This window comes from Vidua chalybeata, chromosome 6, assembly GCF_026979565.1.
Source record: "Vidua chalybeata isolate OUT-0048 chromosome 6, bVidCha1 merged haplotype, whole genome shotgun sequence".
Lineage (NCBI taxonomy): Eukaryota > Metazoa > Chordata > Aves > Passeriformes > Viduidae > Vidua > Vidua chalybeata.
In genome coordinates, this window is record NC_071535.1 from 17,826,782 (window position 1) to 17,847,888 (window position 21,107).

At 38.3% G+C, this 21,107-nt stretch overlaps 1 protein-coding gene across 1 annotated transcript; it reads right to left on the reverse strand.

Annotated features, from left to right (window-relative positions):
* Positions 1-16,469: 16,469 nt before the first annotated feature.
* Positions 16,470-19,067, reverse strand: GPR65 (G protein-coupled receptor 65). Its single transcript, XM_053945760.1, has 2 exons — positions 17,476-19,067; positions 16,470-16,629 (listed from the first exon to the last, which is right to left on the reverse strand). Exon 1 carries the CDS (start codon positions 18,899-18,901, stop codon positions 17,864-17,866), a length of 1,038 nt encoding a protein of 345 aa, XP_053801735.1. The 5' UTR covers positions 18,902-19,067; the 3' UTR covers positions 16,470-16,629; positions 17,476-17,863.
* Positions 19,068-21,107: the final 2,040 nt, after the last annotated feature.

The window sequence follows — 21,107 nt, forward strand, 5'->3', positions numbered from 1 at the left end:
ATAGATCTGACAGTTTTAAACAAGGCAGTACTTTCATTTCAGTTTCTTCATAGCTTGGCAGGCTGGCCACTGAGAGAGCTGTCAGTCAACTCTCAGAAGGCACAGATGGCAGACATGTTAGTGTGTTTGAAACAGAGACCCATCCCAGGCCTTTCCTATATTAATCTTTTTCCACTTCTTCAGCCACCCATGCCATTGAATACCTTCCTTGCCTTTCTTCTTCAGCTATGAGGGCTGCTGTCATGGGTGCAAGATTTGAAAAACAAGCTCTTAGCTGCTGTGTTAAAGGATGTATTCGTAAGCAGGATTTACTTGGTAAGATCAGTACATGTTTAACTGGAGAGAAAGCTTGCACTGGCCTCACATCGTTCTTTTTTGAACATCTCCTGTGCAGATCCCTCAGTTACCATGTCTGTATTTCTATCTGCTTCTCTGGGCTGAAATATTCTCCCATGTCCAGTTGCATTATTCAATGGAGAAGCTTTCATTCAGGAGAAAATGGGGCATGCCCAGTGAAAAGATTTCAAAGTCAGCTTACCTTCACCACCTCAGCAAACTGGACTAGTTCTAAATGAAGGTAGCCCTGTTTGCCCTGTAGGGAAGCAGCACTGCAGCCTAGCTTGAACATACTCCTTCAGTAAAGTAAATTAGCCTGGGTCACTTGTTTTCCACATATATACCAAGGGATTAAAGTTTTTTCCAAAGGAGACTCCTTTTAAACTGTATATTATTAAAATAAACCTTCAATGACAGGAATACTGCAATTCAATACAGGAATTACTGTATCATTATACTGTAATGATACAGATATTCTGTATCATTACAGATACTGTAATGATAGAGTAGACTTTACATTGCCTGCAGGGTTAGACTTTATATGATGCATCACATATGCTGATGAAGTTTTTTATTAGTAAATTTCATGCACACAACTAGAAGTATAACGTGAACCTGAAAAAGAAACTGATTTAAAAAATTCTTCTCATGATTGGAGCTTGGTAGGAAATTTTCTCCATCTCGTGGCAGTAACTGGCCAGTCTATGCTTGATGTCTTCATGGTTTTCTCTGTGGTTGTGTAGAATAGGGTTGTAGCTTTGGATCTCTTTTGTCAAACAGATTCCCTAATGGAAAAGAACCTGGAGCATTAGTAATGTCTTTGAGTTCACCTGCTATCTCCATTTTTAAATTTTTATTTGTGCCTGTATGTATTTTATTAAAGGTTTAAGGTTGTTAGGGAGGTTTGGGAAAATGTTTTGTGGTGTGTGGGAGTAAGGGGAAATCGATACTCCATGGATCTGGCTGTGCCTACCATTGTGCAGTCACATTTTTGAAGCTCATATGTTCACTTTTAGTCTTACATTTCTACTGTCACAGTATCTTTTTAATTGATCTGGAAAGGTTTTCACATCTTTATGTATCACAAAAAGCTTGTTTTGAAAGTAGAGTCTTTAAAGAGGTTTCAAGGGTTTGAAAGGCAGAATACAAACTGAAAAGAGAATGTGAAATGTACTGCTGAGACAATTTTAGATGGCAAGCACAAACGTTCTGAGATGCCATGGTATGGGGAATGCTGTGGTAAAAAAAAACTGCCCAGGGCAATAAAGAAAACAGCCATTTCTCAAGTAATTGTAGGAACTGGACTTAGGAAGTGAAATAATTGAACTGAGACACTATTAGCTAAGAGGGGAAGCATAAATCAGTAGCTGGAGGAAAATGAAATTACAAATGGAGACAGTGCTGGGGAATAGGCACTAGTACAGCTAAAATTACAACAATAACAAAAGATAAAATCTACAGCTGTTCTACAGAGCCAGTTTTGTGGGTAGAGAGAAACTAAATATCCTGGATTACATATTTTTATTAATTTAGATGGTTAATTTCTGCCTGCATGCTTGCTACCTTATTTTGATAGTGATTACTTACAGTTGTGGACAGATCATGGAGAACATATTTGGAAAGCCTCTTCTGATGTCAGCAGTTTCTTTGATTTGATGGGCAATGTGTACACCTACATAACCACCAGTATTTCTCATATATGTAATAATATCATTGTTTTGAAGAATGTGGCTGTTTTGTAGTAGATTCAATTGCTGTATGCTCCAAACTTATATTTATTCTTCAAGCTGACACTCTCTCTCATGGAAACTGGACTCCAGACTTTTTAACTGTTTTTGATCTGAAATTATTTCAGTTTAGATTGCAAAATGCCTTTCATGAAAGGGGAATGTGAAAAAAACAGAAGGAAAACTTCTCCTTAAAGGCAATTCTTACCTACAGATTGCTGTACTGAAATTACAGAATGTAAATCTGTAAGCCTGTCATACATGTTTCACCAAAAAAAAAAAAAAAAAAAAAGACAAAGCAAAAAATCCAACCATATTCACACATTTAAAGGGTATTATTAAAATACTGATTAACAGACGCAGCTTAACATAATAAATGTTAAATACAGATTAATCTGACACAGCACAGCTCTTTCAACTAAAAGTTTTTTTCTATTACATGTTTTAAACACAGTGTCACATAAAAGCAAAATCCTTTTATCTTCCTCACAGGAGGCTGTACAAAGCATTCAGCATCTACTTCAATATCCTTTACTGTGCAGAGCCTCCTGAATCTCAGGTGAATATCCCATTTCATTCACAGCCAGCAATCATGCTGGGGAAACCAGCTCATCTATGCCTTGGACCTCTGACTCCTGCTGTAACTCTTCAATCTGTCTTTCTGTTTCTGTGTGTGACATTTTATGCCCTTTCATTCATTCCAAATAGGTTTTTTCTTTAACCTTGTGATACCAAAACATTTCATTGTATTTGAAACTAATGGCATTTGGTAATTGGCTATGCACTAAGTGGCAAAGGGCACCTCCAGTAATTTACTTGAATGCTGTTTGAAACTGAAATAATTTGATTTTCAGAAAGGAGCTATAAGCATACTAATAGTGTCTTCTGAGCCATTAGCATAAAGAGGCTGTCTTGGCCTCTTTGACTGCTTTAAAATTAATAATCAGAACATATTGATGAGGAGGATAAGTAGTAAAGGCATAAGGGAGTTTGGAAGTATTTTTTATAGCTATTTTTGTTGTCTAGGTTATATAGTCACTTTACTGTAACTTTACGTTTCAATATGTAATCAAAAATCCAAAATGTTTCTCATGTTGAAATTGTAGTTTTCTGGCCAGTCCTAAGTGTTATCTGTATGCACACAAGGCACAGAAAGAAAATGAAGTATAAATATACATTTATTTGTGAACACAAAAGGGTATATGTACAACATTCACTGTGGATTAAAAGGCAGTGTGAGCCCTGGGGCTGTGTATAGGGCTCAGAGTTGAACATTAAACCTTATGATGCTTGAACAAAATGATTGAAAGGTATGATTGACCATATGAACTTTACATGGAGTGAACAGTGTGTCTTAACTTTCTCCTTCTTCAAAGTGGAAATGATTAATTCATTCTGTGGGGCATTTTGGAGCCTTTAAAAACATATTTCAGGCAAGCAGGACAGGCAGAACAGGGAGTCTTGATAGCTTCTATTATTTTCTTCTGTTTACATAAAAATGTAAAGATTTGATTTGGCCAAGTCTATCGTATTTAAGCTAGTCTTGTTCATCTAAGTAGGCATTATTAGGTAATAATTATCAAAACATATCTATTTTACTACATTACAGTTGGGAATTCCTTCCCTAAGCAGAAAAAGAAGGGAATAAGGAGAGAGGCACATGGATGGCCACTAGCAGATTCACCTGAAGTGAGTTGCAAAAAGATCTGACTGACAACCACCACCAGAAATAGAACTTTCTAATATATTTTAATACTTTGATATGTAGCGCAATTTTTTTCTGCCTCTTGTTTCTTAAACCATTTCATCTTCATTCAGAACAATTCTTATTCATTTACATGTCATTATACAATGCTGATGGTATGTTTAGTGACAAGAATCACATAAGCCTGCAGGTTCAGCAACAGTTCAACTAACAGATAGATGTTTGTTCCTTCTTAATGGCATTAATTTGGGTGACATTGGCTTTTAATGCACATTATTCATGCTCAATTATGGTGGAATAGATAAAGAATTGAAAGACACAATCACATCTGTGTTCCTGAATGAAGAGTCTTTGTGACATGCTTATAGAGATTGAAGTGTCATCCAAGTGAATTAATTATAACAATCTGTTTCCCAATGCAATCTGGCAATTATTTCCTTTTCAGAATAGCCAGCTTTGGTTTTGTTTACAGATTTTATACAAACTTTGCAACAGACCCATAACCATGTCACCAATTCATTGCTTTTATGAAGATCTAGGGAGACAGCTGTGCAGCTGCAGAGGTTACAGCAGAACTGAGCCTGGGGAGGGAGGGGGGTGGTCTCCACTCTCTGCCATTGCTGGAGAGCATTAGGGCAAGTCTGTCTATCTGAGCTGTGGATCGAATTTCTGAATATGGATCATGAATGAGGGACCCCAAATGACTCTGGTACTCAGTGTTTCCAGTTCTGAACTCTTAGTATGTCACTGAATCACAGAACCATGGGATAAGCTGAGCTGGAAGGGACCTACAAGATCATAGAGTCCAACACCTGGCCCTGCAAAACACCATCCCCAAGAGTCTCACATGTCTGCCAGTTGATGCTGTTGAGCAGGACGGGAACAGAGAACTCCAGATTAGAAGGCAAAGAAAATGAGCTGTCTTTTATTTCAAATGCACCACTCTATATATAGAGAACATCGAGCAGACTAATTTCATTGGTCTTAGAGTAAAAACATCCCACACCATTGGTGGGCAGTGAATGATGCACAGTGGCAGAGCATATCTATAAACAATGTGAATAACAAGATAGATTAGAGAATTATTTACATTCTTTCCCAACTGCTTCCCAGGCTCTCGCCTGGTTAGAAAACCTTTCTCTTTCTCTCTGACTGAGTTGAGAATACCCACAGCCAGTAGCACATAAGATTTGTGTAGTAAGTGATAGTCTGATTGTTTTTCATAGAGCATTTTGATCTGTTCATGTTGAAGTCTATAGGACAATAAAAGGCTGAACTTGGCTCATGTTTGTCAAGGTGGATGCACAGAAGTAGTAATGATTTTTTTTAGACTGAAGTTCCTTTTTAAACTCGTAACAGTGTCTTGTAATGTTTATTGCTATGAGATTTGTCTTCAAACCACAACTGAATTTCACACGTGCTATCAGGGTGCCTTTACCACCAGCTCTCTTAGAACACACACTTTTGAGCTAATACTTTTCTGGACTCCAAACCACCATTTTAAACTGACTCCTTCTTATCTTTAGTCACTTTTCCTTTAGTGGGATATCTGCAAATTAATCCTGCAAAAAGCCAGTACTAAACCTTGCCCTATTTGAGAAAAATTCAGATCATGAATAAACAGGATCTGGATTTCCATCTCACTACAGCAAGTCTGAAACTGGCTCTTATATTTCTTTGATGTCTGACATAGTTTAACTGATGGTGATCTTGAGCCAAATGTTGGATAGATGTGTGCATATGTGTATGAAACTACATAATTTCTATCAAAAGGTATTTCATTGCTTTTTTCAAGAAGAATGGAGAAATGCAGGTTGAGGGAGGAATTTTTTAATTGAAATATTAGGTGTCTCATGGTTATTCAATAAATGAATCCATCATGATAGTGCTGTTTCCAGAGAAACTTTGAAAGTTATTCCCTAGAAACAAGTTGAAGATCAATTATCTCCTGCAAAAGTGCAATACACTTACAGAATGGCAATGGCATGCAGTGGGAATAGTGGCAAAACCAGTTTTTTTTCCCTTTAGTATATCAGTCATAGTAATCAACTGCTTCTTTCTTTGTCCTAATAGATAGATTACAAGAAGAAAGTGCTATTAATGTAAGGAGAGATATTTTCTTTGCAGCATATGCCCTTTTCCTATATGGTGTTGAGGTATCTTTAACAAAGGTGTACTGTCTGTGCCAGTGTGGCACCAAGAGCAATCTCACAGCAAAGGAGGTCCCTTACCAGCTACTTCCTACCACAGGGCAGACTTCCTCTGATGCCTCAGCCAGAAGTTGTGTACTGGGTTTGCTTTATGTGCTAATGGCCATCCACAGCAAATCACAGGGGGATCCAGAGCCCTTCCTTCAGCAGTGTAGGAGAAAAATAGATTTTTAAAGGTGAAAGAACAGCATGAAATGCTGCAGAAATAACTCTTTTAATGATTCATGAATCTAATTATTATTGTTATTAATGATGATACCATGCTTAGAGCCATTAGTACAAATCTTAAATAAATGCAGGGAAAGCACTTTTTTATAGCCTGGAATTACACATTCTAAGGGATATTCATAACTAGAAAGCTGTATTATAATAATATGCATTATGGGTGTTATATCAGTTAATTCTGCTGAATTTGTCTAATTTTTGGATTTGCTTATAAATCTTAATTAGCCACTGTGGATTTGAGTGCAAATAAAGATTACTGAAAACAAAATAAAATGTTTAGATAAAACCTGTTAAATTATGAAAATTAATTCTGTCACTTTATCATAGCCAGAGCACAAAAGAAAATTTTATTCCTGGTTTTCAATATTAAGAGCAAGCTGGCTTTGTATTTGCGTGGAAGCAAGGGACAGTAGACTCTTATGGAGATGCCATCAATGTATATAAGTCAAGGAAGCTCCTCATTTAGCAATGCCCTCCATCCTCTGAAGTTAGATGGGCAACTGTCTTCAAAAATGATGTGCTTATGTAAATTGCAGCCTGGCTTTGTCACTCTCACCACTGAAGTGTCATATGCACCACCAATTACATATATACAGTAACTGTTTCCTTTGGAAGTTTTGAGGTGTTCATGAAAAAAATCCCATAAATCCCAATGAAGACATCTACGAAGTAGCTGAAAAAATGTTTATCCTGAACAGAAGTGGAAACCATTTGCTGTATTCTGGTGACCTATCTGAATACTTCCACACCCCACACTCCCCCATCCCGCACATCCAGTGGAAACAGAAAGTCTAAGAAAAAACCTGATAGCCCAATGGGAACCAGTCCCTGCCACTGTTGTGTGCTCTTTGATTCTGAAATGCCTTAGCAATTCTGTATGCTAGCCTATAATGTGTTTACAAAAAACAAAAAAAAAAAAAAAAAAAAAAAAAAACCCCAAAAAAACCCCAAAAAACCCCAAAATAAAAAGACCCCACAGCTCTTAAAATAATGTTTCTCTAACTAGCTCCAATCATAAATACTGTTTTAAATCACACAGTGCACACACTGAGCCTCATGCTCTGTTGTATTTTTGTCATTGTGCTCGGTATTGAGTTACTGATTTCAGCACTAGTGGCTGTAGCTGCGATATTGAGGGAGCAGCAGGAATGAAACTTCAAGGCACAGTCTGTTCCCCACTTTGTGTTGCACAGAGTGGTTAAAGCACACTCCTGTGCTAGCTGTGCAGGAGGTGGGGCAGCTGCACCTCCTTCAGCCACTGTAAAAAGTCTCTGGTTGCATTCAGGATAAGCGGCAAGGATTCAGTCACTCATGGGTCATCACAGTCTGTCCTGCTTATCTAACCTGCATCTTTAAATGCAGAATATTTATGGAAAAGAATGGATTATAGGTTTTTTGAAACCATCTTGCCTCATTTTAGAGACTCCAAGTGGCAGTGCTGCTGTCTTGGAGCTTAACAATGTTTAAGTACCACTGTTGTATGGAAATGGCCTTTTCCATATGCCAAACTGCACCTTCTAAGCCACTTGGACCTGTGATCCTTTCTGGGCAGCCAGGCAGATAACTCCTCCTGTCACACACACCTTTTCAATGTCTAAACAGGTAAGAAAATGATCAAATTACTCCTTAGCTTTCTTCTTGGGTGATCAAATATATTGAATCCTTGAGACATGCAACATATTTTTCTAGTCCCTGGATCCTCTTTTGTGAAATTTAGACTGTGCAGCAGAAAACATTCACATCTTTTAAAAACTGGCATGCACATAGCATTTTATCATACAAAACAACCAGCAGAGAGATGCTTATCTCCTATTGTGGACTCATCTGTGCTTCACTCCTAATAAATATTTATTTCTCTTTACTGCTGTATTGACAAAATGTCGTAAGTGTTGAATGTTACTTTTATTTAGCCTTATTGCCACTCATAAGACAGCACTAATTATTTCTAGGAATTACTCTGCTGTAGTTAGTGGGACTAACAAAGACTTGGACTATACCGCATGCATGGATTTCCACTCAAACCAAGAAGAAATGTATTATTTCACAGATGAGCCTTCTCTGGGGTTACTAATGCAGATTTGGACCTCAGCCTTTTTTACCTGAAAGGTCAGTAATTTAGTAATGCCAACTAGTTGGCTCTTTTCTCATTAATATAACAAAGGGCAGCTATATCCAGAATGGTTATTATGGAATATATGTCATGCCCATCTGTTACAGTAGAATATCGAGAGCCTAGAGAGGATGATTCACAATTCTGAGGCAATGTCCTATGGAAAGCATAGAGCATGGTGGCAGATGGGAAGAGATGGATCTGAGCAGATGGATCTGGGTGTGGCTCCTGTCTCACGCACTGGTTTACACTGGGACAGAGCACTGGGGCTAATTTCTTGCCAGCAGGAACAGCCTGCAGCACCAGCAGATACCAAAATAATTCTGCTGAGGAGGCAGGCGTGCTCACAGTGCTGCTCATCCCAGGGTAGGCACTGGCTCAGAGGCTGCACAGCAATAGCCAAGGGCAATATTTCACTTTCAGAATAGAATGCCAGGGTGAGAAACCACATAACATGTTCAGGTATGACTGCTGAGTGTCTGTGTGTTCTGGATTGACTGACAGGGCTCCCCAGATGCCCACAGTTACTAGTCAGTGACAGCGAGGTGACAAGCACATTGCCAGCAGAATGTACTGTACCACATAATCTCCTGAAATCACTACCAAGTACAGGAATGCCAGAATTTGACTGAAGAAGGCAGTTCTTGGTAATGTTAAAGAGCATAGTTTCACTTGCAATATAGTGTTTTCAAACAATATATTAATACTTGCGATGCTCCATAAAAGCAGCCTAACCAAATGAAATGTTTAGCAATGATAATGTTATGGAAAAATGAATCACACTGTTTATTTTAATATTTCTATTTAAAATTTGAACTTGCCATTACTAATATCACATTTTGATGAAATAGAGCATAGCCCAGAGCTCACCAAACTCACCAGGAATCTTTCTTCACAATCTGACAGGAGCTAGCTTATACCTTTTGTACGCTTATATTGATTTTGGAAAGAAAGTTGGTGCATGAAAAAAACATTAACAAGGTTAGACAAAATTATGAGAAAGAGAAATAAGTTATATACCTTGCCACAAGTGCTTCCCTTCAGCGTTGCCATACCCAGGGAAAAAAATTTATTTTTACACTTTGCTAAATTAATTTATTGAATTAGTGCACACTATAGTTAAAAATCAGCATGTATATGTAATTTTTAATAGCTACATATTTTATGTGAATTCTCAAGTGCAATAGATAGAAAAATAGAGAGCCACGCTGGAGACAAGGGGTCCTTGTCAAGCCCTTCTGGGCTGAGATGATGACTTCTTTAATATCCTCTTTATAGGAATCTTTGTGGTTTAGCACCTCATATGAAATTTAATACTTTTCCACAAATAGCTGACAGCGAGGAAGAAATACAATTATCTCAGGACAAAGAAGTTATTTTTAGAGCTCTGTATTGTCTGCTTGGCATCAGTTTTTTATAACACTTGATATGTGCATGACATATATAACACATATATAATTGGACTACTTGCTGCACTGTATTCAGACTCTATCTTATTTATACCTTTGCTGTGGGAGATTTATATCCAGGTGTGGTGGCTGACCAGCTCAGCCATAGCCTTTTTTCACTCTCTGGCACAGTCACTGGTAAGGCAAATACTATTGGTAGTAGCAGTTTGCTAGTAGTTAATATAGAAAAAAAAAAAGTGTATTTGGAAAATAACAGCTAATATATCTCTGCTTTTAAGTTCATTAGGAAATAGGGACTGTGCTAGTGATGTATGTTTAAGATGACAGGTAGGAGTGGCCATGCAATACAGGATCACGGCTTCCCAAAATTCAGGGAAGGGTATTTTCTTGGCTACAGTGATTCTCTGCAAAGCCATTTTCCAGCAGTCTTAGATGTCTTGTGTATATGTATATGTCTTGCATGTGTATACCTGCACACATGCTGCTCCTCTGCTGACTGCATGCACTGCACCCTCAAGGAGAAGTGATGCCCAACACAAGAAAAGAGCAAAGCAACATCCCAGGATGGCAGAATGGCAGGTGAGGGAAGAGCGTGGGCAAAGTGACTCTAGCCTAGCAGACACTCAGCACAGTATCAGGGCTCTCTGTTCCTTTAGTATCTGTTTCATGTGATCATATTCCCACAGAACCAAATGTTTCAGATACCTTGTTCTGTTTTGAATGGCATAGAGTGAGAACTATTGGGATGTGTTATTCTTATGGTAAATTACACAACCATTTATTATTTATTCTTGAAAAAAAGATTTTGTAAGTGGGAAATAATAATAATTACTATTATTAATACTATTATTATTTTTAAAATAATACTAATAGCAATAGTAATAGTAATAATGTTGGTCGGTTGTGGTGCTACTGAGAACATTAACAAAACATATTCTGAGATAAAAAAAAAAGTCTGTTTCCAACACTTCAACACTTGAAGTAACAGAGCCTGAAGATTAAATCATGTTTTCTTGACAAAGATTTATATTCCCAGCATGTGAACATACCACTGCTCCTCCTGACATTACTGATTAGATCTACTTTTGTTGGTGATGAGCATTGTTGGCATTGTTGACAACTACAGACCACAACAGAGTCAATACTGATTGAGGTGAGAGCAGGAATCCTCCTGCATTCAGCTCTGCACATCATAACTATTCCAAGGTTGCAAAAGGAAAGAATGAAAAGGTTTTTTGTGTGTCTTGTATGAAGCTCCATGGTCAATAGCTAGGAGACCATTTAAATAGGTATAACTCATATAGTTACTTGAGCACCTCATTGCAATGCTTATATATCTACAAAACATTTCAAAGCAAGTAAAGACATTTAATACTTTTCTCATTGTCAATCATATCTGAGAATATGGAGAAAATGTCTTTTTTTCTCCTGCAAGAGGAAAAACCATCTTGTTTAAATAAGTCGTTGTTATTCCTGCCCAACACAGCACTCTACAGTTGTTCTGTGTTTATTCACACATAATTATTAATATGATGCAAGAGCTCAGCAAGATTCTTTTCTTTTCTGATCAAGCTGATTCATGTGTCTGTAGTAATTTTTTGAAATTCATTATGAATTTAGATCATCCTCATAGCATTCTAAGGTAAGGTAAAACACGATATTTGTTCTAGTAAACAACTTTTAATATTAAAACTGAAATTTCTAAGTTACTTCAGTTGCATATTAGAGGGGTCTTCAGAGAAGAAACTAACAGGGACAAAAAAAGCCCAAATATAAGGGGATGAAAAGCGGGGAAAAGCACAGAAGATTGTAGTAACAAGAAACCTGGGTTGCATGACATCTGTTTATTTTGCTATTACATTCATATGAAACTTCATGGTGGCTGGCCCTGGAGTTCATTTAAGCTGTAAGAAAATTCTCCTGAATCCTGCTTTTGGCTGCCATTGTGGTAAATATGTCCTTTCTGACCTAGCCAAAATACTGATACCTAGTGAGTTTTTTTTTTCCTTCCCCAACAACATGACAGTTCCATGTGCTGTGGCATGGCTCAGAGTTGCTTATATTACTAATAAAGATGTGAGGAGTTGAGCAGAGATTTTTAAAAAATATTCTTCAGGACATATAATGGACCAGGGTGGAGCAAGATAGAAGAATGAACTCTGGAAAAAGAAAAAAGAAGCAAAGCAATATAAGGACTAGTGAAATGGAGGTAAAAGAAAAAGGAAGAAGAGAAACTTAAGGCTTCATATTGGATGGACTTGCACAGCATAACACTGAATGTTTTTCACTGTTAAATATAATGTTTAGATACACATGACTGAACCAGAAAAATGAGAGCTCATGGTGTACTACTGTAGACAGCTCTCAGGGCTCCCTGTTGTGCTGTTTGATTTTACTCCTGGGTCTGATGACTGACAGCCTGACAGCTTGCTGGAGCTCAAGGCAGAGGTTGAAAGGACCATGGTGGCTCACTGCAGCCTCATGGGAATTCGGGGCACATTAGCCAGCTCTGTTCCCAAACTTCCTTTTCTTCTGTTTAAGAGACACAGCTTTAAACTAGGAACGTTTTTATGCTTTTCCATAAAACCTGCCTAAACAGACCAAAATCGCCACCTAGTGAGGACAGTCTCTCAGCTCACTCTTTTTAGACAAGGCTTTTGTAAATACAGCTGAGGTAATCCTAATATTCCACTATATTTAAGTTTGAGTGATAATGATAAACAGTATTTTGCAAGAAAAAAACCCCAAGAATTTAAGGAAAAATATATTTGCCGAAATGACAGGAACAGGCATTTTCCATAAAATAATATGTATCCAAGCACAGATATTCCTACCACCTCTCACTGCAATCATTAAGGTGATTACTTTATTGTCTTCAGAATGTATTTACAGGAATCTTAGTGAAGTGCCAGATTTAATGTCTGTGTTGGGTGTCTTATGCCTCCTGCACAGGTAGTGCTGCAAAAGGTCTCCGAGTTCTTGCTCCTTGTTTCTCTGAATGAATTGCTAAAAATAAACAAACTGCATAACTGGCTAAAACCCAAAGAAGTATCCAGAAGTGGTTTCACTTTTAGTATGCCTGTAATGAATTGAAGTGAATGCACAACAAAGAAAATATAAACTCACATGTACCATGTTAGCAAGTTTTTGAAAGGCTCACAGCTAAATCCATTTTGCAGGTTCCTTTTGCTTGATCTGAGTGATCAAGACAGTTTTCTATTATATAAGTTTTTTCTTGTTACACTGAAGAAATAAACTGACTATTAAGGTTTAAAAAATGCATAGCAAGTCACTCTTAAGATTTTATTTAAAAATCAATTACCGTTAAATATACTATATCTTATCTTATTTTTTCCTGTCCTACATTTAGTTTTTTAAAATTAACATTGTGAAGACTGTACAGGTATGAACATAAAACACAAGAAAAAGTAAGGGCAAATACAAGAGCTGTGACTTTCAGGTGGCCACATGAAAGAATTCTGAAGAAATTGTGAGTATAAACAATAGTGAGACAGGAAGAATCGGGGTTTTTTCCCCTCAGATAAAGTTATTTTCTTTGACTTGCCTTGGCAGAGATACAGTTATGGTGCCCACTGCTGATGAATATTTCTAGATATTTTTGAAACCTCATATGTCAGGCTTATATAAAATCAAAATTTGAATCTACTAGCAGTGTACTGGGGATCAAAAAAAAAAACCTTCAGGATTTTTTTTCCTCTCTAAACATGTCTAATTTTAAAGTGCTAAATGCTACTGCCTAAATTTATTTCCTGCTTTCCACAGAAATAAATCATTCTCTAAGTTTGAACTCTAGACTTCATGATGAAATGGTCTTCTCAGAGCATGGGGAATTTTCACAGCTGCAAAATTCGATGCAAAGTTACATGAGGAGTCACAGGCAATACACAGCACCCTTCACAATACACTGTAGTATCTTTTTCCTTCTGTTACATTATGAGGTCTGAGTCATACCTGAACAGGGTTTAGACCCTGCACTGGGAGCCAACAGCCATCAGGTGGGGAAGGAAGACTGGCACTGATCATATCAGAGCAGGTGTCCAAGAAATTATATCTTGTATTTCACACATTTCTGGCACAACCTCTGTAACAAATGTGACTGCAACATCGTTTCCCTATACAACATCCCAGGATGAAGCTTTTCCCTAGGTTGGTTGTGCTCATATTAGGTTCACATACACTGAGCTGCAGACAGTGACATGTGCTTGTTCTCTGCATGCCAGGAAGGAGAGCTCACATGTTTGCATGGGGTTTCCATGAATACATTAGCAGTCCTCACAGTCCTCAATAGTTTGACCTTTTTTTTTTTTTTTTTTTTTTTTTTTTTTTTTTTTTTTTTTTTTTTTTTTTCTGCTCCAACACATTCTGAGAAGGAACAGAAACTTTGGTTTACTGTGCTTTATTTGTTGGGTTGCAATGCATGGGGATGACCAAAAACAGTGAAGCCATGTGTTTATGTTCTCTTTCTGAGCACACAATGAATCTCAGGAATCACTTGGTAGGTATTGGGCAGAGTTAAGAGTTCCTTTTGCCCACTAAGAACTACCTTTTTATTTAAGAGTCCTTCGGTCTCCTGTGGTGAAATGACAACTAAGCAGATGAATTGCCATAAGCCAGACAGCATGTTAAGACCTTGTACCTCAAATTAGGATACTCACCTAAGTCTCACCAGTTCATTTCATTTAAGGATGTGAGCCTAAGGATGCGAGTCTAAGGAATTCCTGATTTACAGGATCAACAGCATTTTCCTCACAGTGTTTCCTCACACATATGATTAAGTATGTGAAACAGAACACAGTATATATATATTTCCTTTAGATTGTAGCTTTCTGGATTTAGTACTTGTTGGGACATCTGGTAAGGTACCAGCTATCAGATGAAGGAAACTGTGGTGACAATCTCTCCAGTCGTTCAATATATGCCTGAGATATGACTAGGATTGAGAAGCAAAAAACTCTGTGCTAAAGTGCTAGAAATTTGAAATAAGATTGTTCCTGAGTATAGCTTTTTATGTGGGGTCAGAAAAACAGCCATTCCTTTGTTCCTCTGTTATTAAAAGGAAGGAAGATTTTTTTTAAACAGGGAGATATGGCAGGTAAGGCCAAAATTCTACACAAATTCTACAAGGCTGTCACCCTCAGCTCCTGGCTCACTGCCCCTTGTGGAGCTGCCAGCTCTCACTACTCCCTGACACAGAGGTTTAATTCGACTCGATTTTGTTGCTTAGCTTCAGTTTTCATAATTCTTTAAATTAATTATTAAATTCTTTAAATTAAAAGCCCAAATAGAATTAACTTCCCAGCCTTTATGGCATGTGAAAGATTTAAAAATGAACCACTGAGTTATTTTTTCCATGAAGTTACACTGAAGTTTGGTTCTGCTTTCATTTCAATGCTAATTTCAATTTCAGTGAAAGTTCATATTCTGTTGCAAAATGCATAGGTCAGCAGTGGAAAAAATCATTATTAAGTAACTTGCACTGCTGCTTGCATAATTCTTCCTTTATAAGAAGGAACTACAAAGAAAAAAGACCCCCAAATCAGAAACACAAACCCACATCAAAACAAAATTCAGTAAATTGAAACAAAAAAGAAGGGGATGTAATTTTATAGAGATGAAAGCAATAGCCAGAACAGTGACTACCCACAGGATCACAGGACAATTGTGGTTTGAAGGGACCTCAGGGAATCTCAAATGCAACCTTCTGCTAAAGGGAAGATCAGCTACAAGGTCAGATGTTGCTCAAGCTTTGTTGAGTTGGGTATTGGAATCTGCTGAGGATGGAGCACACAAAACATCTTGGTGCAACCTGATCCACTGCTTATCAGTTCTTCATAGCTCAGAAACTCTTCCTTATATCAGCTCTGACCCTTCAGGTTTTACACATGATTTCGTGTCCCTCCTTGTCCTGTTTTCAGCTCAGGTAGAGTTAAGTTCCTTCCAATAGTTGTTACAGTGCTGTGTTTTGAATTCAGAATCAGAATGGTGTTGATAACACACTCATGTGTTTTGGTTTTGTCAAGTATTTATCCTAGGTAAAGGACTTTTTTCTTGTCTCATGCTCTGCCACTCAGGAGGTTTGCAAAAGAAACTGGGAGGGGGCTTATCTGGGACCGGTGACTTGAACTGGCCAAAGGGATATTCCATACAATAGAATGTCCTGCTCAATATATAACCTGGGGGAAGTTACCCAGAAGAGTGGCTGATCTGGGTTCAGGAAGGGGGGTCTGGCATTGGTCAGTGAGTGGTGAGCAATTGTGTTGTATGTCTCTTGTTTTTTTCCCTTATTATTATCATTATTATTATAATTGACCATTATTACTACATTTTAAATTTATTTTTGATTATAAAACTGTTCTTAATCTAAACCTACAATTTTTACTTTGATTCTCCTTTCCACTCCACCTGTCTGTGGGGGAACAGAAGGGGGTTGAGCGAGTGGCTGCGTGGTCCCTAATTTCCAACCAGGCTTAAAACACACCACTCCTGCTATGAGCTCTTGTGAAGAGCTTGGCTCCATCTTCTCAATACCCTCTGCAGGATTGCAAAGCTGCCATTAGGTCCCCCAAAGTCTTCTCCAGGCTGAACAAGCCCAGCTTGCGCAACCTGGCAAGGTCCTATTTCAGAATGTGAAATTAATGGAAAGTACAGACACACAGCAACTCATGAAAACAACAGAAATGCTCTTTGCAACGGATAATTTTTTTTTATTTAAACACAGAGGCAAACTCTCATAAGAAATATATTATTGTTTGTGACCACTTTATGCACATCCTCCACACATAATGTCAGACCGAAAAGGGTGCTGAAAAGTGCTGGTCAAAATCTTTCCACCACACAAATTTGCTAGAAGGCGATTCTTGTTTTTGATGGAAAGAAAATTCTTTCCCTATGAAATAAAAAAAACACCATAACCAAATATTTTTCCTGGGAATTGAGCAAAAGTTAAAAGGTTGTAAGAAGAGAAAAAAATGTAATGTTTTAACTCTTTTCAGAGGGTCAGGTGTTTGGATGGGACAAGGAACCAGGGAGCCAGGCAGCTGTTTCTGCCTGCACCTGAACAGGTCCCTGAATTAACAGCTGCACTTCTGATTTGTGCTAACACCAACTTTTTCAAAATTGTGTGGGTTCTTTTGCTTCCATTCTTACTGTTTGTTGGTACGTTCATGCTCTCTGCTGGTTTGCCAGTATTGCTGGCTGGCTTGTTTAATTTTTTTTAAAACTTCCAGACTGAGAGCCCTGGAATCTCTAGCTCAGGCCTCCATGTGCAGTTAAGTAACTGTATGCAAACCTTACTCTATTGAATCTGAAAATGGAACCACACTCCAGATTTCAGTCATAATAAGCAACCCTGAAGGCTGGCCCTTTACATTGCTGAGATGTGAAACCTCACCTTTCTATCCTTCTCTTTCTCTCCTGCATGTATCAGGAAAAGTTTCATCCAAATTAAAACACTGGTGGCTAGAATTTGTTTCTTTATAGGCACTTGAATTAATGAGTCTTCAACTATCTGAAACCCAATACTGGCATTGTAATGAAACTACAGATATATACCTATACATTAGAACATATATTTTTCAAGGAAAACAAAAGCTTAGGGCAGGTAAGTGCCCATATATAGGAGGTAAACAATTTTAAGAAGTGTGTGATCTAAGGGCTATGCTAAAGAAAAATTGGAGTCTTTAATGAAACACAAGAACCATCATAGCAACATAAATAACAACATGAAATTTACCACACTCCCTCTGTCTGGTCCTTTGCTAATCCGTACAAAGAAGACTTCAGCCTTCCTCCAGCTTAGTGCATTGCAGCAGGATGGCTGCAAGAGGAGACAGTTCTGTGGGGGACCTTCAGTAATTCTGTCAGCATGTCACAGCCATCCTTCTTGACTGTGTGTTTGTTTGTTGTCACTGATTTACATACCACACGTGATTTAAAGATATGTGTTGATATTCCATTGATTTCATTGACCCTATAGTAAGTTCTTATTGGCTCCAGCTACTGGTTTTGCTTAGACTGGTATCTCTGACTTTGGGGCATTTCCTAGGTACACAAGTTCCTAGGAGAACAATTTTTCTTTCTTTCCCTTTTAGGTTATCCAGTTTTCCTCTGCATGTGCTCATTCAGGAAATTTTGACAGTCTGTGTTTCACAGGAACTTCTGTAGGTGATCAGTGCAGTGGTTTTTGTAGCAGAGCTGTGCGGAGCATGTCCTTTCTCTTGGTCTTCCCCACGCTTTCGTAGGCACAAGCAACACCTGAGCAAATTCACTATCTCTGTTCGTGCAGTTTCACTCACAAAGCAGTACAGAATGGGATCCGCAATGCAATTCAAACTTGTTAAGGCCTGTGTGATTCTGTAAACCTTATACATCAGCAACAAAAGCTGTGGGTCAGACGTGGAAGGCTCTTTGATGCTGCGGATAAGCAGTATAACATGATAAGGAGTGAAGCAAACAATGAAACTAACTGCGATGTTCACAATTAGTTTCTTCACTTTTTTCTTTTCTTCATCTACTGTGGCTTGGTTATACCTCACTACTTGGTAGATTTTATGGTAGCAAAACACAATGACTATCAAAGGGACCAAGTACCCTGAGCATATCCGGAATAAATTTATGTTCGCCTGCCACCTTTCCAGGGGGTAGTTATCATAGCATAATGTATGATTAGTGAAATTGCAAGGATCATTGAATACTTCTTTGTACACCAATATGACTGAATTAAAGATGCTTTCCAGAAGCCAAACAATTATGCTGACAATCAATGAAAATCTTCTTGTGCGCAAGTACTGGAGCTTCAAGGGGTGAACTAATGCCAGGTACCTGTCAAGAGAGATGCAAGCAAGGAACGCAGTGCTGGTGTAGAAATTCATATACATAAGGAAGGCAAAAATCTGACAAAGCAAGGCAGAGAGCCTCCAGTCATCTCCATGCCAAGCATAATCAATCCACAGAGGTAGAATCAAAGAGTACAAAAGGTCAGCCAGAGACAGGCTAAAGATGTAGACTGCTAACTCATTCTTTTTCCTCACCTGAATGCAAGATGCATAGAGAGATATGCAGTTGATGGGAATACTGATCATCATCACAATGCTGTACACAAATGGAAACAAATACTTATCCAGGGTGTGATCATCATGGCACTCAGTGCTGTTGTTCATTGTCCACCCCAATAGTATCCTTGAGATAATTCCAGCCTGGGTGCAATAAAACCCCCTGTTGTAGTCTGATGGGCTGTCATCTGTTAGTTCTTCAGGACCTGATTGACAAGATTCCAGCTTTCTGCTACCAAAAAGGAAAAATGTCACCTATTACATTTCTGTTGTTTTTATGGGATTCTTGGTGTGTGTCTTTTTTTTTTTTTTTTTTTTTTTTTTTTTTTTTTTTTTTTTTTTTTTTCCTAGAAGAAAGAAACTGCTTTTAGGAGATCAGAGGATGTTAATGCTCCTGGAGTTAGGAATGCAAAGGAAGAGGAACCCAAAATCTAAGGTTCTCAAGGTGACTTAGATGGAAGCTTCCACAGCAGAAGTAGGATGAATAGTTAAGACACTTCTTCTAGGACTGGGGTGGCGTCCTGCAATCCTGGGTCTCTTTTGTGGGAGAGTTAAAGGAGATCAGAAAGCAGACCACAAATAAAATAATAGATGTGCGCTTTCTATTATTATGGTAAGCACTGCTTTGGGAATATGAATATGGCAGATTTCTCACTTCAAACAATGTCCTCCCCCCTATGGCAATGGAGAGAAGAGGATAGAAATACAGGGATTCAGGTACCTCTGGATGTTGGGACCTGCTCAGAAGAGGAAAATGTGTGTCTGGTATCTTTCGTATTGCAAATCACTCTTGTCTTTGCATCCTCACACATCCCTCTCTCCTCCTTTGTATGTGATCCCACACGAACTTGCCATCAAGTCTGCTGTTCCAGCAAGGCTTACTGCATGTACCAGAAACCCTCGTGTGGAACGCACCAGGCTATTGGGCTCCTGCATGCACACGACAATCTGCTGGGTGTCCCTTTGAACATGTGAGGTGGAGACTGAGCAGAGTTTTTCATTAACACTTCTTCCCTCTAAAAATTGCAGCTGTGATGCATGAGCTTATAAAGCCATTAGCAATTAAACTTTTCTTAGTCACTTCCAGGACTGTGGTTACCAACAGCTTCAACATGAAAATATCAATAAAATGACTGCCCTGTCACTAAAGCAGTGGGACTGGAGATGTTGCCTGCATGAGCCTTAGGAACACGTAGAAGAGCTGACCTTTAGAAAGGGGAAAGAAAGGGTAAGAAAGGGTGTACAACTGTAGGTGTGAGAGAGCTGGTACTCACTGATAGTATCACAGCTCTGACACTTGACAGTTCCCTTATCTAGAGAACTAATTGTTACATTCAGGAAGTACAAGAATGGAAAATATTGGTTGCAAACCAGTTATACTGCCAAATATGCTAACTGCTTGAGAGACTGCTGTAATAGCTAATCTGTGCTTTGAGCCTGGACTGCAGCAGAGGAGGTGAAGAGGCTGAAGAATGAGTAGGTTGCAAGATAGCACGTCTACAATTGTTCTCACATGGGAAAGAACTCAAATGGAATACATCTTGTGTGCAGAAACTTTTTTTTGTGGTAAGAAAAATTCAGCCTTTTATAGGTTTGATGTGTTTGTGGGTTTATCAGAAAAACCCCAAACAGGCTTATTGCCTGTGCTGAGAGGTTATTATATGGATCTCTTGTCCACAAAAAAGCCCCTTTCATTATTATTCATTAAAAAAAGGAAGAATGACAAAACTACCCAGAAAGCACATATGCAATTTTACCTGCCACTACCTTATTTGATCAAGTTGCCTAAATTATCAGCTAGAGCTAAACTCACTCACAATCTTGAAAGCCAAGGAAAATTCTTGATAAGGACTTGGCAATTTGGTCCATTGAGGAACCTTATCAACATGATGACTAATTTTAAAAAAATGCAGTGTCTATATTTAAGATAAACATAAGATGTCTGCATTTCAGCTTGGTTTCATAAAACCACACGGTAAATAAGGCACTGCAAGCTTATCAGTACAGATAAGTATCACAAAATAAAAATCTAGCTCTAGAAATTGGATCAAAGGGTTTTGTGACACACTTCTCACCAAAGAGAAGTCAAATGTATGCAGACAGACCAGATGAATCAAAGATAAAATACCTACCTCTTTTCCTAATCACACTTTAGCATCTCTTTTCCTGTGACAGGTTTCTTCATGTCTAGGAGGGAAACATGCCCTTTCAGAAGCATGTGTGTAATGCAGCAAGTGTATGAGGCAGCGTTTCCTGGTCTCGTGACTGAGAAATTGGAATTCCTTCTCCCTCCCACATAAACTCTTTCTCTTTT

Coding starts and splice junctions, on each gene's coding strand:
- GPR65 (XM_053945760.1), bottom strand. CDS start 18,901: ATGAACAACAGCACTGAGTGCCATGATGATCACACCCTGGATAAGTAT.